This window comes from Stigmatopora nigra, chromosome 6 (assembly GCF_051989575.1).
Source record: "Stigmatopora nigra isolate UIUO_SnigA chromosome 6, RoL_Snig_1.1, whole genome shotgun sequence".
NCBI classification, from domain to species: Eukaryota; Metazoa; Chordata; class Actinopteri; order Syngnathiformes; family Syngnathidae; genus Stigmatopora; species Stigmatopora nigra.
This window is the reverse complement of record NC_135513.1, coordinates 14,713,012-14,729,208: the sequence shown is the minus strand read 5'-3', so window position 1 is coordinate 14,729,208 and position 16,197 is coordinate 14,713,012. Positions and strand designations below refer to the sequence as shown.

At 40.0% G+C, this 16,197-nt stretch overlaps 1 protein-coding gene across 2 annotated transcripts in view; it reads left to right on the top strand.

Annotated features, from left to right (window-relative positions):
• Positions 1-4,578: 4,578 nt before the first annotated feature.
• The window catches only part of znf827 (zinc finger protein 827), a 50,020-nt gene continuing 38,401 nt past the window's right edge, over positions 4,579-16,197 (top strand). For both annotated transcript variants that reach the window (XM_077719331.1, XM_077719332.1), the window contains exon 1: positions 4,579-5,066. In XM_077719331.1, coding sequence (XP_077575457.1) covers positions 5,024-5,066 — 43 coding nt within the window. In that variant the 5' untranslated portion in view covers positions 4,579-5,023. The remainder of the gene's footprint in view (positions 5,067-16,197) is intronic.

Sequence of the window (16,197 nt, the reverse complement as noted above, 5' to 3'; positions counted from 1 at the left end):
TACCTTAATGCTATGCTAAAATGTAATGCTATTGACTTAAGGCTATGCTAACATTTAATGCTGTTGACTTAATGCTATGCTAATATTCAATGCTTTTGACTTAATGATATGCTAACATTTGATGCATTTGACTTACTGCTATGCTAACATTCAATGATGTGCTAACATTTATTGACTTAATGCTTTTCTTAAATGTAATGCTATTGGCTTAAGGCTATGCTACTATTTAATGATGTTGACTTCATGCTATGCTAACATTTAAAGCTATTGACTTAATGCTATGCTAACATGGAATGCTATTGACTTAATAATATGCTAACATTTAATGCTTTTGACTTAATGCTATGTTAACATTTAATACTTTTGACGTAATGATATGCTAATATTTAATGCTTTTGACTTAATGCTATGCTAACATTTAAATGGATTGGACGTCTATTGCTGTCAATGGCAGCCAATGAATTCCATTTTTTTTTTTTTGTAGTATGGAGCATTCGCCCCGCGGCGACCCGACAACAAGCTACCACGCAAAGGCGCCGGAGGGGTTCATGTTACTGCGTGACAGTTGGCACGGGTGTCAAACAAAGGCCTCTGCCAAGCGGCGGCGCTGGCAGGAACTCAACGTGCCCGCGCTGAATATTTCAATTGGACCTCGTGTTTCTCCACGCAAAAAAACCCACCAGATTACCGCCACGAGTCCGCCTGGCCGCTTATCGGTCCGTCGCCTAGCGACAGATCCCTGACCTGGCTTTGACCTCTGCCGGATAAGGTCAGCACCTGAAGGCGTGCCCATTGGAGGGCTGGATGAAAGGGGGGAGGGCCTAGGGTCTTATCATAAGGAGACACAAAGCTATTCATAATAATTATATTTTTAACTAATGCCGAATGAAACTAATCATAAATATTTTGGTAGTCCAATTAACTATGCACCAGAACATGCAATAAGGTAAAAACTCACCTGGGGGGGTTGAACCCTGATCTCAGACCTGCGAGGCAAATACACCAACCACTGTTCCACCGTGCCACCTATAAAATGCGAGAGGACAATGGTTATTTTTCTACATTTTGCAGTGTATAAAAAAGGAAAAATGTGATTAGAATTGACCCGCTGCCTTTGTGTGGAAATTTAAATGATTTGAGTTGGAGAAAAATGGCAATTATTGAAAAAATATGGTGATTTATATTTATATGAAGCGTTGTTCTGGTGTCACTTCCCCTCTGCCGGCCTTTCTCCAGACCTCTGGCCCAGTTCACCCGGGGCAACCTAGGCTCCTCCTCTGTGTGTCTGTCTGTCAGTGTGTGTGTGTGTGTGTGTATGTATGTGTGTGTGTGTGTTTGACAGAGAAGTCGTTGAAGGTCAAAGGGCAGGAAGTTGGCCACCTGCCTCTGTCACACAGGAGGGAGAGAGGAAGTGTGTTGCGCAAGACTGAATGCGACTTTGGTTGTCTTCGCTAAGACTGGAACCACAAAAAAGGACCAATCAAAAGCAAGGGATTCAAATTTGCCATAAAATTTTGTTTCACTTTGAGATAAATGTCCAAAAATGTCTTATTATTTAATGCTCACTTTAATGCTAACTTTTAATGCTAACTTTTAATGCTAACTTTTAATGCTAACTTTTAATGCTAACTTTTAATGCTAACTTTTAATGCTAACTTTTAATGCTAACTCTTAATACTAACTTTTAATGCTAACTTTTAATGCTAACTTTTAATGTTAAAACTTTTAATGTTAAAACTTTTAATGTTAAAACTTTGAATGCTAACTTTTAATGCTAACTTTTAAATCATTTTTGACTATTGACGTTATACTCCCAATTCTAATTCTTAAGTGACTTTTTCAGAATTCGGATTCCATAATTTGGACTTTAAAGAATGACAAAACGATTGAGGGCGGCCATCTTGGTAGGGGCAATTCAAGCTCTTTTTGTGCCTCCTACCTTTAACTCAAATTAATTTATCACTCCGAGACGTCTAATCTATTCGAACTGGGAGGACAAACAAATGATCCTTAATGGCTGCCAACCTCCCCAGTTCAGACGGATTGGACGTCCATGAGTGAGGAAACCATCTTTAGCCTGAACATTTCAATCGAGCGGTCAAGATGGCCTTATTTTAATTTGAGCTGTTACAGACTGGAAATGAGCAAGCAACCAGGTGGGGTGAGTATAAATCTTGGACTAAGACATCCAGTAATTATCCCATCTCGGAGTTTTTTTTTTTTTTTGTCTTTTCACAGCTCAGGTTGTAACCGCCTCCTTCGTGACAAGACCGGTCGCCGCGGGCCTCCCCCTCGTCCCAGCGCGTTCTTTCACACATCGGCCTTCTCCCTCCCTCCGTCCCTCCGTCTCTCCTCGCTCCCCCGCCTCGGCCTGGCACCCCCGCCTCCCCCACGCCTCCCCCGCCCCGGCGCGGGAGGCTCGTTACCGTGGCAATTAGAGGGAAAAACTCAAATTAACCCTCTTGGCCGCCTGTAGGTGACAAAGACACGTCGGCTTTCTCGCTAATTGGGAAATATGACGATGTGATAAAACCTAGGCGAGGGGAGGGGCTTACTGGGCAGGTTGATTCCAGCCCTAAAGAGACACTGGGATCGTTCCAGTTCAGAGGGATTGGACGTCCATTGACATTTCGGGGCGGCCATTGTGTCTGTTCTCTGTCAATTAATATTATATACTTGTATTTTATTTGGCTTATTGTCCTCATGTGGGCACTTTTTAAAAAAAACTTATAGGAATATATTGTTTATAGTATAACTATTATAGTATTTTTTAAATACAGATCATTGTTACTATTTTCTCATGAAAAAAAGTTATATTTTAGTAAAATAAGTGCAGACAAATTTTCTTTTGTTTTAATGACAAGGCAAAAAATAATTTTAAATTATAGTTAAGTTTAATGACACAAAAATATAGACATTAGATATATAGTTTGCATAGTTATTATGATCACAACCTGATTTTAATATAAATGGAAGTTTTGTATTTATCATAATTGTTGTTTTTTTACTGATTTATTTTTTTACATAAGTACATTTTTTAATATTTTTAAATGTACATTATTTTAATTTGAAAAAAAATACAATCATATTTTTTGTAATTGAAGTGTATTTAATTTTATCAAAAATATAAAGCATATTTCGCTTTCTTCTCATTTATAACAACCTATATCCTAGTTTGTTTACAATGACAATATTTCCATGTGCATTATTTTCAAACTGTACATATTTGTACTCATTAAATATACCTTTTAGGCGTGTCAGCAGTTTGCTGTCTGATAGTCGCTATGGCAACGGCACCATAACCTGGCTCGGGTGGGCGCACCTAAAGGTCACTGGTGACGACTCCCGGGATACGCCAACGTTGACGGGCCTCAGATTTCCCAGCTGGAAGACAAACACGAGCTAATGAGGAAAAGATGGCACTAAAATGAAGAAAGGGAAGGTCAGGTGAGTTCAAAAAGGGAAACTTGACAAAATTTAACGACTATATTCCAACATACCTTTCAGTGTAAGTATTATTGCTGCCATCTACTGGCAGTTATGCTTCAATATTGTTGTTTACAATGTTAGCGATGCAACAAACGATTCCAGATTTTGCAGTAAATTGTTTTTTTTTTGTTAAAGTTAGCTAAAAAAGATGATTATATTTTAATTAGATTCAATTTAAGGCAAGTTCATTTAACTGGTGATTTTTTTTTTTTATTATTCTTTAATTAGCTGCATTGCTATATTTTATTAATAGAGGGCAAACAAGACAAACAACAAATAAAACAAACAAATTTATATGATTATATTACTTTGGGTGACCTTGTAAGTTGATTAGTTCTTAATTAAAATCAAGTTAATTTCATTCTAATTTCATCTCCCAAATTTCAATAACAATACTGAATGTTTTTATTAGAATATTTTTTCAAAAACATTATTTACATTGCCTTGTAATTCTATGTATGTATACTTTAAACAGGTTGTTTAATTTAGTTTAATTAAAAGAAAATCTGCAATTTAAATGGTTCAAAACAGTATTACATTTACATTTGTCATTCCCTTTTAAATAATTTCATGTTTAATAGATATGAAATTGTCATCTTTCAAACATAGAGAATATACGCTGTGGTAGTTAGCATCCTAAATCACTAACTGGATTTGACAAATTGGACGTCTATCTCTGTCAATGGCAGAAATTAGAGAAATACATAAGTCAAGAATAGTACTGATGAATAACAATAAGGATCAAAGGGACACATTCATATATTGAAATTGATATCCATCATAAAAATTAATTTAATAAACTACTTTAACAACAAACTCAACCTCATCCCTCAAACCCCGACATCCATATGATATAAGAAGACAAAAAATAAGAAATATGTCATCAATACGACAGTTAAACTACGCTCCCGTAAATATTTCATCAAAAAAATATGACACATCTAATATGGTCTCATTTGCAATCCAGCCATTATGTACATTACAATATGGTGTCTGCTGTTCTGGGGGGCACCTTGCCTGTCGCGGGGGCGAGCACCTAAAGCGCTGTCCGCGTGCGTACGCGCGCGCGAACTCGGGCAAGCCAGGCCGGCGTGCGCGCGCGCGCGTGAAAGCGAGCGAGCGCGCGCGCGCCCGTCTGCTCTGCTGTTGCTGCCCTTTGATCCCCCGCATTAGTGTTAGTTAGGGGGGCTCCGAGGCGCACAGCAGTCAAGACAGCCGAGCCGAGGCGAGCGAGCAGGCAAAGCGGCCCAGGCGGCGCCCCCTCCACCTCGGCCCGGGCGCCCCGATATCCCCCCCTCGCTACTCCGAAAAAGAACCGAGCGAAGGCAGCCAGGTGGGAGACCGAGAGAGGAGTAGCGGTAAAGCACGCCAGGCAAACGAGCTCCAGCGCTACCGACCGACTAGCCAAGCGACTAAACGCCCGCCTTCCGACCGTCCCCTCCGGTCTCCTTCAAATGGGAGCGAGCCTCTTTCCTTCCGTCTCCCCGCACCAGGACGAGAATGTGATTTAAAAACAAGCGTTTTGGGGGGGAAAATGCCAAGGAGGAAGCAGGAGCAACCCAAGCGCCTGCCTTCACGTAAGTCTTGCCGCTCGCTCGTGTGCGCCATTCTCGGTGGGGTTAAAGAGGTGAAAGAGACAAAAGAGGCTAGGTTATAGTATTCCTCAACGGGTTCTTTTTTTTTGCGGGTCCGAGTGAGGCAGCCATGTTGTTGGCGACGCTTTAGCCAACCCCCGAGAGCAGCGGGAGGAACCATAAGCGAAGCGAGACGTTGCTAATCGATTTTTCCCTCTCCCCCCTCCTTTCCAACCCCCCCAAAAAAGCACACGGCTCGGAAATGGTTGAGGCTAGTATTCACGCGTAGGGTAGCGGCGGAGGTGGGGAACGCCACCGCGGTGTTTTCGCTAACATGTCCGCCTGGTTAGGTGGCTTCTCCGGGGGTGGAGAAGAGGGGGGAGGGAGGACCCGGGGAGTGTGGCCGCAATAAAAACGAAGGGTCAGCCGGCTCAGACGAACCCAAGTCTGGGCTATGTGCTCCTTCCCCACACACGCGTACGGAAGCTCCATTAGCATTAGCTTGTAGCTTAACTTCATCCCCTTGGAAGAAAGGGAAAAAAGTATGGAAAGATTTGTTCTCCACCATTTTCTCGCTACCCGCCTGTCAAGAGTGGCCATGGTCGGTCACCTGAAGTTCATGGTCCCCCCCCTCCTCCACCCCCGCTCTCCCAGCCCTCCTTCTCCTCCTCCTCTTCTTCTTCTTTCTCCTCCTCCTCCTCTCCTTTTTTCTTCCCCTTTGCAGCCATTCATTGCAGACAGACTTGGATCAATAACGCGGTTAGGCGAGGGGGAAGCGACACAAATGCCAACGTCGTGCCGCAGTAGCCATCTTTTTAATAATAATAACAGCAGCCCCCTTTTCTCCCGGTGGGTTTCCCCCTACGTGATTTGGACTCGACATCATACGTTTTAGAAGCCTTTATGTCACTGTTTTGTTGTTCTCGTTTAGTGTTTTGACTCACTTGGGTAAAGGAAAAGCACGTGTGGGGAAGAATTTGAACCGAGAACCAGCCATGGTGCTGATGTAAATTCTTTTTTTAATTACTATGTTGCAATGATAACGATTTTTAGCTCCCAAGCTGCGTGGTATTGGCTAATGATGCAGCAATGCCCTGTTTAAAAATGGCTGCCATTGACAGCGATAGACGTCCAATTGATTTGAAGTGAGATGGTTAGCAGCATTGGTGTTTACTATTGAAAATTTGATGGGGAGAAATATCTTGGCTAGAGGAGTAAGTTGTATTTTTTGTTTTTGGCTGCCATTGACAGAGCTAGACGTCCAATCCATTTGATGTTGAAAGCTAATTATGAAATGCTAATTTATGATAGGACTGGATTGGATGTTGGGTAATGTCAATGAAATTCACAGCAGAAAGGTGATTGGATGTCAGTCATTGTGACAAATACTCCTGTTTTACGTGTGTGTAAGTGGTGGCCATCTTGGGTGGGGCAACTAGAAGTTGGTTGGAAACCACAAAAAAATCAAAGATTAGCCGATGCTCACTGCTGCACGCGCGGGCTAGCGTCAGTGGTTAGCATTAATGTTATAGCAATAGTAAATTGTGTCGTGCTAATGTTTAGTTTTAGGTTTTTAAAATATATTTTTTTGATTTTACAAAATGATTTTTGAACTAAAAACAGAAAAAAATGATTAAAAAAATGACAATTATTGATTTAGAAGAGGGGAAATCTGGAAATGTAATATACATCTATCTATACTCTTCATTTTAATTTGATCCTAAGACAGAAAGCATTTGCATATGATTAATATTTGTGGCTAACCGCTATCCAATTAGACTTTAACAAGGAACAAAGTGAGTAAAGCTACTTATTTCTCATGAGCCGCCATTTTCCTACGACAACGTACTTTTTTGGCCCGTTTGATAAAAAAAAAAACAAGTAACAAATACCAGTTAGCCGATTTTTGGAAAAAAAAAGTCTAGGGCAGATATATCGCTCGACCTTTATTATCGATCTAATGTAGGAAAGTGGAATAAAGAAGTCACCTTGACTACTTGAGAGGAGTTGTGACTCATCTCATTTTCGTGATGCTTTTTTACAACAGCAGTAAGAGTACCAAAGTACTTAACAAAATTTTCAGAATCGGTTTGAGACCCCTGCTCTACAACATTACTCAATTTCCAGACAGTCATTCAGTGTGACATCATCAACATGCGCCAAAGTACTTGAGCACCACAACTCATTGTGTACCTATGCTAATAGTATCCATGTTGTTATTGTTGTTGTAGTAAATAACAACTAGTTTTTTTGTCAGTTTAGTTGAATTAAGACGCTATTTAGTAGTTTCGGTACTGTGAAATTACTGTCTTTATTTGCTATTGGTTGTTTTTCCTTATTTTAAGTGAGTTTTAAAATGCTATACCATTAGCTATATCCATAATTTTAGCCTGACAATACTTTTATCATTTTAACAATAATACATGCTGTCACAATCATTAATGACTAAAAGCCTAAAAGTACAACATTACTTGAAACCACTAGATCAGAACCAATACTCCAAAAATATTCGTATTTGGTGCCAAAATCAATAACAGGTCGTGGCATCACTAATTATTATAGCTGACATTAAGTGATCAAGTTTGACTGGCATTGACAGCAATCAATCAAACAATTGCTGCTTATTAATCCTCCAAAAACTGAAATACACTTTTAAAGACCTAACCACGAGTTTTGGGACATCTCTGCTTTTCTTTGTTGTACTTTTGCGGCAACTGTTTTTGTGTATGTGTGTTTTTTGTGTGTATTTGTGTGTGTATATGAGCGCATAAGCCAACTATGGAGGTCACGGTACAGTATGGTGCCGTCACTCCTGACAAGTAAACATGACCTTTGTTGCCGCTGTGAAAACTGCTCTTCCTTGGTGACCTTGCGGTGCTTTTTTTTTTTTTTTTTTGCGCGTCATATTTACTTCCTTATTACCCGTCCGTCCGTAAATTCCGCCAGGGACGCATCAAACAAGGACGCCACCAACCACGCAACTGGAAAGGGCAAAATTTGTGGACACAGTGCACCACAAAAATATAAGCAAAATATCCATTTTGGACTGTTACGCCTGTATGAAGTACTTTGGTACTTTTACATAAGTATATATTATTGAGTTTTCTTGAAAATGTGGTATGAGAAGACCATTGACGACTATGGTTGTCCCTGTTTTTTATCTATATATTTTTTAACTTCTGTCATGTTTTTTTAAGCTAATACCAATGTACTAATTACAAATATTACATGATGCTCTCTTACTATAAAAAAATGTATAATTTTCTTTCAAATTAGAAAACATGTCCACTTTAATGACATTCATTTAGGCTGAAATCAACATTTTTGATTGGTGTTCATTGGCAGAGAACCAAAAATCGACAAAACAACTTTTTAAAGGATATCACAACAAGGGTGTCATATATATATAATATTTAGTTTTTTTTTATAAATGAATTAAAATAACTGGATTAAAAGCCCTGAGTATTCCGTTTTTTATAGATCTAAAACAATGTTTATTTAAGCTTTTTTAAAGTATATTTTTAGATTTTGCTAAATGATTTTTTAACTAAAAAACAGAAAAAATGATTAAAAATGACAATTATTGATTTAAAAAGGGGAAAATCAGTAAATATATACATATATACTCTTCATTTTAATTTGATCCTAAAACAAAGTCGGCACTCATGATTGACTTTCCCAGGCCACACAAAATGATGCAGCGGGCCAAATATGGCCCCCGGGCCACCACTTTCGCCACTTCTCTTACATTATTACCTAAATTCCAGCAGTAAAATAATCTGGTGGCTCAAACCCGGGTATCAAAAAATATACTACCGATAAAACCATAGTATTTGATGACAATTTTTTTCCTTTCATGTATTTCCCTCAGTTAGCAACGACATTCACGCTAAAAAAATTCCTCCGCTAAAAAAATTCCTCCGTTTCCTGACTATTTTTCTGCCAATTGCGCTTCCCTTTTGTCAACCCTCCGCCGTCTACTCGTTGTCACGACGGGCGGCTCGCTGGCCGTCTTCCACGCGCTATGATTCTAATGACCTTGCCGCGGCCTGGACTTGAAAACGTTGGATTAAGAGAAAAGCAAAAACCCAAGAGGCGGTTTCCATTTCACCCTTGGCGGCAAATTTACACCAAGAATCCCCCATTTTTTTTCCTCCAAAACGATGCCCGTTGGGGTCTCCTTTGGGCGGTGAGCCATGATACGCTAGCTTGATCTGGGAAATGAATTCATCGGTGCGGCTTTACACGGTGGCGGTATTGCGCCGGGTGTCTTTGTGTTTTATTTGATAGTACCTGAAATCACCGCAGCTGATGAGGATTAACAGTTAGCGGGGTAAGGTTTAATGGGCTAGCTTTCACCAGAGTAGCAAGGCCCCTATGTTTGGATCGATGGCGGCACATAAACGTTAACCTCGTTTTGCGACGCGAGACGAATGATACCGCACGCCGACGTTTTTTGTACTTGAACTTGAAAGTCAGCTTTATGTACTCAACTAGTTGTTTTACGGCCCGGAATGTTTGGGTGCCAGGGGTGGGATGGTTTTCAGATGCTATGTGTTTAGCTTATTTCATCACCAGCTTGTTGGAAGAAGAGCTCGCTGCCAAAAGGCTCGCTGATTTAGCGCTTGTGTTTCGCTGTTAGAAAGTCGCTAAATGTCCCTGTAGGGGGGAAAAGACATTTTAGTTCAATGGTGTTAAATGCAGTTTGGTTTGCGGGCTGTTTTTGTGCCAAATAGGCTTATTGTGGGCCGGGCTAGTTTATTTTTTGGCTCCAGAAAGTTAGCTTATAGTGTTAGCTCGCACTTTAGCTAATTTTATTGTTGTTGTTTTGTTGTTATCCTTTTTTTCTTGGCCCAAAATGAATGTACTTGTCGCTATTATGGTGCTAGCTCGTGCTTTAGCTAATTTTGCCACAGTCTGGTTGTTATTCTTTTTTCTTTTGGCCCAAAAATGAACTTACTTGCCACTGTTATGACGCTAGCTTGTGCTTTAGCTTGTGCTTTAGCTTGTGCTTTAGCTTGTGCTTTAGCTTGTGCTTTAGCTTGTACTTTAGCTTGTGCTTTAGCTTGCGCTTTAGCTTGTACTTTAGCTCATTTTGTCCCTGCCTTGTTGTTATTCTTTATTTTTGGCCCAAAAATGAACTAACTTGCCACTATTATGGCGCTAGCTCGCACTTTAGCTAATTTTGTCATTGTCATGTTGTTATTTTAGATTTTTTGGGGCCCAAAAATAAACTTACTAGCCACCATTATGGCGCTAGCTCGTGCTTTAGCTATTTTCTTCATCACAGTCTTCTTGTTATCCTTTTTTAGCTCAAAAATGTACTTACTAGCTGCCATTACAGTGCTAGCTTATGCTCTAACTAATCTTTGTTATTGTTCCTTTTTTTGGCCCAAAAAGGAACATTTTCATTCAATTTCTGCTAGCTAGGCCCTCGGTCAAAATGGACTGGACGACCAACATCCCCCAAAACAGTTAAATACTTCTACCATGGAAAAAAATCAACAACAACAACAATAATAACAAGATGGTAACAAAGTAAACCAAAGCGCAAGCTAGCTAACCCCAAAATGGCGGCAAGTAAGTTCATTTTGTGTCCAAAAACGAAGCATAGTTGGCGTGAAAGTAGCCAGCGAATGTAAAATGTATTTTATATTTGCCTACCAAGTGCTTTGGCGGCTTTCTAGGAGCGAAAGGCGAGCGCTAAATGGGCAAACGCCACCTCCTCTGCTTCCTAGCGCTCGCTCTCCATCCCTGCTAGCCTGTTAAAGGCTTGTCCTGCAGGCTTTGGATGCACTTGTGTGCTACGACAACAACAGAGAAAGCGCCCAAAGCTCTTAGTGGCGCTTCCTCTCCACTTCCTCCCTCATCCTCACCCTCCTCCTCCCTCTTCGTTCTCTCCTCCGCCATCGCTCTGTCTTTCCCAGCTGCACCGGCGAGCTGTTCCGTGTGAAACGCTGCCAGCCCAAAGCCTCGCTACTCCTGCGAGAGTGCGGCGAGGCGCCAAAAAGGGCCGCTACGCGAGCTGTACATCTCCGTGTTGCCACTTGTCAACGCGGGTGGGGGGTGCAAGTTGTTGGGTCATTAGCCAAAACGCCGGCATTTTACATTTCCTGCCGAGAAGTATTAAGTATGCTTGTATGCTTGATTCTAATGGATACCTTTAAATGTAAATAAGGGGAAATTAACGCATCTAAATTCCACAATTTGGACAAAGCTACCCAAATTTGGAGCCTAAAAACAGCCAATATCAGGTTGCTGAACTTCATTTTCCGAACCACCTATTCCACTGGTGTCAGAGTGGCGGCCCGGGGGCCAAATCTGGCCCGCTACATCATTTTGTGCGGCCCGGGAAAGTAAATTGTGAGTGCTGACTTTCTGTTTTAGGATCAAATTAAAATGCAGAGTATAGATGTATATTAAATTTCCTGATTTAACCCCCTTTTAAATTCATAATTGTCATTTTTAAATCATTTTTAGTCCAAAAATCATTTTGTCAAATCTAAAAATTTATCAAAAAAGCTCAAATAAACGGAAAATCGAGTTTACGTAAAAGCGACCCAAGTCTGACCCTCATGACCTATACTCACAAAGGTCGCGAGGGGTGCTGGAGCTTTATCCCAACAACTGTGCAAATGACATTTAAATATTGAGTTCTTCAAATTAACTTTATTTAAAAAACAAAACAAAAAATCAATTGTCATAATGAACTCTGATTTTTTTAGACTTTTGTGCTGTTTTTCTTAATGGTTTCATTTATGTAAATATAGTGTGTCACTTTAAATGTATTTTCGTGTTATTGTTAATATTTAGCTTTTAGCATTTAGCATTTCATTAGCTCCCATTGACGTTGACAGACATCCAATCCAGTTTTATGGTGAGCTAGCAATCAAATGACCAATCATTCATTCCTAGTCAAAACGGATGGGACGCCGAAAGTTGAGCGTCCGCCGCACATTAGCCTGCCAAGCAAACATTAGCCTGCCAAGCGCTAACGCTAAAACTGGCCTTGAATCGAGCCCGCCTTGTTAATCAAGAGCTGTTTACCAAAGTAGGAAAATAGAAGTCTCTAAGTGGAGGTAATCAGCATATGTATATATTTGCACGCTCCTTAAAATGGCCGCCGGCCAACACGTTGATCTTTACCCCCGCGCGCCGAGCGAACACGTTCCGCTTGGCGCGGTGTTGCGCCGTGACCTCACTTCCTGTGTGGGTTGACGAGCGCGGGAGTGCCGGAGTGTGCGGGAGTGTCTCTATTTAGCCTTTTTAATGCAGCACCCGGACTAAAGCCGCTCTCCTTCCTTTTAGTGGCTTTTCACGCCGCAGTCAAGAGGAAGGGCTAATGTCTTTTTAAATGGCCGACTTTGCTAAAAGAAAAGAAAAAAAATATATACTAAGGGTGAAAGTGTTTTACTGAAGGAAGTTTTAGTGGACGTCCAAGAGAGTAACATTGGAAAATATGGTCAAATGTTTTGGTGATTTTTAGTTCATTTTTGATTTGGTTAGCTATAGTTAGGCTAGCAAGTTGGGTTGAGTGGTTAGTGGTGTCAAAGTGGCAGTTGGCGGGCCGAATCTGGCCCGTCACATCACTTTGTGTGGTCCGGGAAAGTAAATGATGAGTGCCGACTTTCTGTTTTAGGATCAAATTAGAATGAAGAGTATAGATTAATATTACATTTTAAGATTTTCCCCTTTTTAAATCAATAATTGTCATTTTTTAATCCATTTTTTTTAGTTTTTAGGTCAAAAATTATTTTGTAAAATCTAAAAATATATTTAAAAAAAAGCTAAAATATACATTGTTTTAGATCTATAAAAAACTGAATATTCAGGGATTTTAATCCAGTACTTTTAATCCATTTATTAAAAAAAAGAAATATTATATCTGAAATGGTCCGGCCCACATAAAATCGTAGCTATGATTGATTCTCCTTTGTCTCATTGTGATTGGCTGTTGACCAATTCGGGGCTTCTCCTGCCTGTTACCCATCATAAGCTATGCTCCAGCACCCCCGTGAACATTGTTAGTGAAAATAAATGAACAAGTGACTTGGAAACTCCTCTCCTTCACATGATTTCCACCAAAAAAAATGATTTCCACTAACGTAATCTCTTCCCATTCCAAAAAATCCCGACCTCAGGCCTGTTGTCCAATCACGTGATAGTATCGGGAATTCATTTCTATGAACTCTTTCATATTTCCACCACGGGTTTATCCCGTGTAGTGACTTACGCCTCTTTGTGGCGACCATTCTATGCTACAGTCGATGAAATTGGAGTGTGCGGCGGCCATTGCATTCATTTCACCCTATTAGCAAGATGGGGTAATTGTTTGAGAACTCCACGCCGTCCGTCCTCGCGTTGACCTTGTCACATCCGTCCTGGCGGGAATGAGATCATCGACAAGCCGACGCATCTCCTCCGCCCGCGGTTAAGACTGACGGTCGTCATAGCGATCGGTACGCCGCCGCGGTGAAGGATGGCTTTGAATGCGGCAGCCTGGGGTCGCGACCCCGTTACGGAGAGCGCCAGGGAGCGCCGTTTGCAGACAGTAAACAAGTACGTGTCGTCGTCCGCCGGTGGTGAAGATTGGTATCGCGCCTCCGCCCACTTTTTCCGCGTATGTAAATTAGCGGTTAGCAATTCTCACCTTTCTCGCTAGCTGGCTCGTCTGGGAATAAAGGACCAGGACACATTCTGATTAGTGTTCTTGGCGTCCTTTAATGGCGCCCGGGCCAAATGGACTGGGTTTTCTCGCGTATAGGCCGTATTAGTTGGAAAAAAATACATGACTGAATTGAGGGTTAAGGCTTATATGTGCATAAATTGGACTTGGTTGGTTCGCGGGCTGCATTAACGTCAACTGAATTTCATGTGGGTTGGGAAATTTTAGATAGAATATTTAGATTTTTTCTTTTATAAATGGATTAAAAGAACTGGATTAAAAGCCCTAAATATTCATTTTTTTTATAGATTATTTGAGCTATTTTCTCAGTAAGAGTTTTCATGTCAAAAGGAAACTATTTTTTATTATGTTCCATATTAAAGTGGAAAACAGAAAATATTTTTATGTATTTTTAGATTTTGACTTAAAAAAAAACGGAAAAAAATGATAAAGAATTGCTATTTTTGATATAAAAGGGGGAAAATCGGGAAATATAATATACATATATATCTATCATTTTAATTTGATCCTAAAACAGAAAATTGACTTATGATTGACTTTCCCGGGCCACACTAAATGATGCGGCGGGCCACATTTGGCCCCCGGGCCGCCACTTTGACACCTGTGCCATAATGTAATGTGGCCCATACAGTTATTTATTTCGAAATATGGAAAATATAACAGATAAAACGATCCCAAAAAAAATTGACGTCTATGAATAAAATCCAACCAAAAAACAACATTATTTTGCAAAAAACCTCTTGAAAAATCTTACTTTCTAGCCACCATCTTACCTAGCAATGACAAACCACACCACTACCTGGTTGTACTGCTCACTTAACCTCCTTTTTCAACCCGACTTTCATCAGTATAAAAGGTAAAATAAGGCCAATGAAATGGGCAAAAAAGTGGGTGCTACTTTTACCCATTTCTCGCACAACCCCCCCAAAAAAACAACTCATTCTTCCCCTGACATCACAAACACATCGATTTTCCGTACAAGTGTCTTTGCCAACCCATTTTATCATTTTTTCGTGTATTTTTTTTTACATCCCGACGTAAATTGGCTCCCCGCTAGCCCCTGCTTCGTATCTGGCGGCGGTGGCGGCGGTTCTGAATAATGACACACATCGCCCGCCCGCCCGCCGTTGACGAAAAACACGTCTTAATTCATTCACAGCAGACACGGGTGTCAAAGTGGCCATCTCGGGAAGACAGCCTGCAATTCTTCGGGAGGGAAAAAGTGTGAAAAAAAGACGGCCGTGTCGTTTTCTGGCACAACGAAGACGCCGTTTGAGTGTGTGTAGAAGTGAGAGCGAGTAGGAGTAGTGTGGAAAAGTGGGAGTGTGTGTGTGTGTGTGTGTGTGTGAGGGTGTCGTGTATTGTTTGTAAATCGCCATATCGGCAGAAAAAGGGACATTGGACTTTTATGGCTGTCAGTTCACTCGTGGGAACGCTAAGTGTATTCTACAGGGGGAAACAAATGTGTGTGTGTGTGGATGGATATGTATATGTTATGTATGCATAAATGCATTATTTTTGCATTTTATTATAGGAATGTGACTGGGTGTCAGAGTGTTGGGAGGAGATGAGGTTTGTTTAGTTGTGGTTGGGATTGATTTGTATGAAAGTGGTAATCAGAGTAAAGGGACAGTTTGGGGGTTGTTTTTGTTTTAGTTTTTTTGTGAGTGAGGAAATAGTTTAAGTTTTGTTTTATTTTTATTTGTTTTTCGATGAGAATGAAGGAGTAGTTTGTGTTTTGTTTTATTATTATTTTTAAGGAGAGTGAAGAGCCATTTTTTCCATTTTTTTGGCAGTGAAGAAACAGTTCTAGTTTAGTTTTTTTTTTCAATGAGTAAAGAACTAGTTTAACTTTTTTTAATGAGTGAATGAATGGTTCTAATTTTGTTTTATTTTAATGAGTTAGAAATATAAGAAGGTTTTTTTAGTATATTTTATTGGATTTTTTAATTGTCATTGATGGTTAAAAGAACTTTCAGTTGTACATATATTAGCATTAAGCTAGCATATCTTTAGAAGAAAGGAATGACACGTTTATTTTGTATTTAATGCAGTTGATAGTATCAAAACTTTGAACATAGTACAGTGTATTAGCCTAAAGCTAACATGTTTTCGTAGCAAAATAATGCAAAATGTCAACCCCATTTTTCTTAGTTATTGACCGTTAAAAGTACTTTCACTTGTATATATATATTAGCATTAAGCTAGCATGTCTTTAGAAGAAAGTAATGGCAAGTTTCTTTTGCATTTTAATGTAGTTGTATGAAAACTCTGAACATGGTACAGTTTATTAGCCTAAAGCTAGCATGGTTTTGTAGCAAAAGAATGCAAAATGTCAATTAATTATATTTTATGTCACATTTTATTGCATTTTTTAAAGTACTTTCACTTGTATGTACATTAGCATTAAGCTAGCATATCTTTTCACTTGTATATCCATTAGCATTA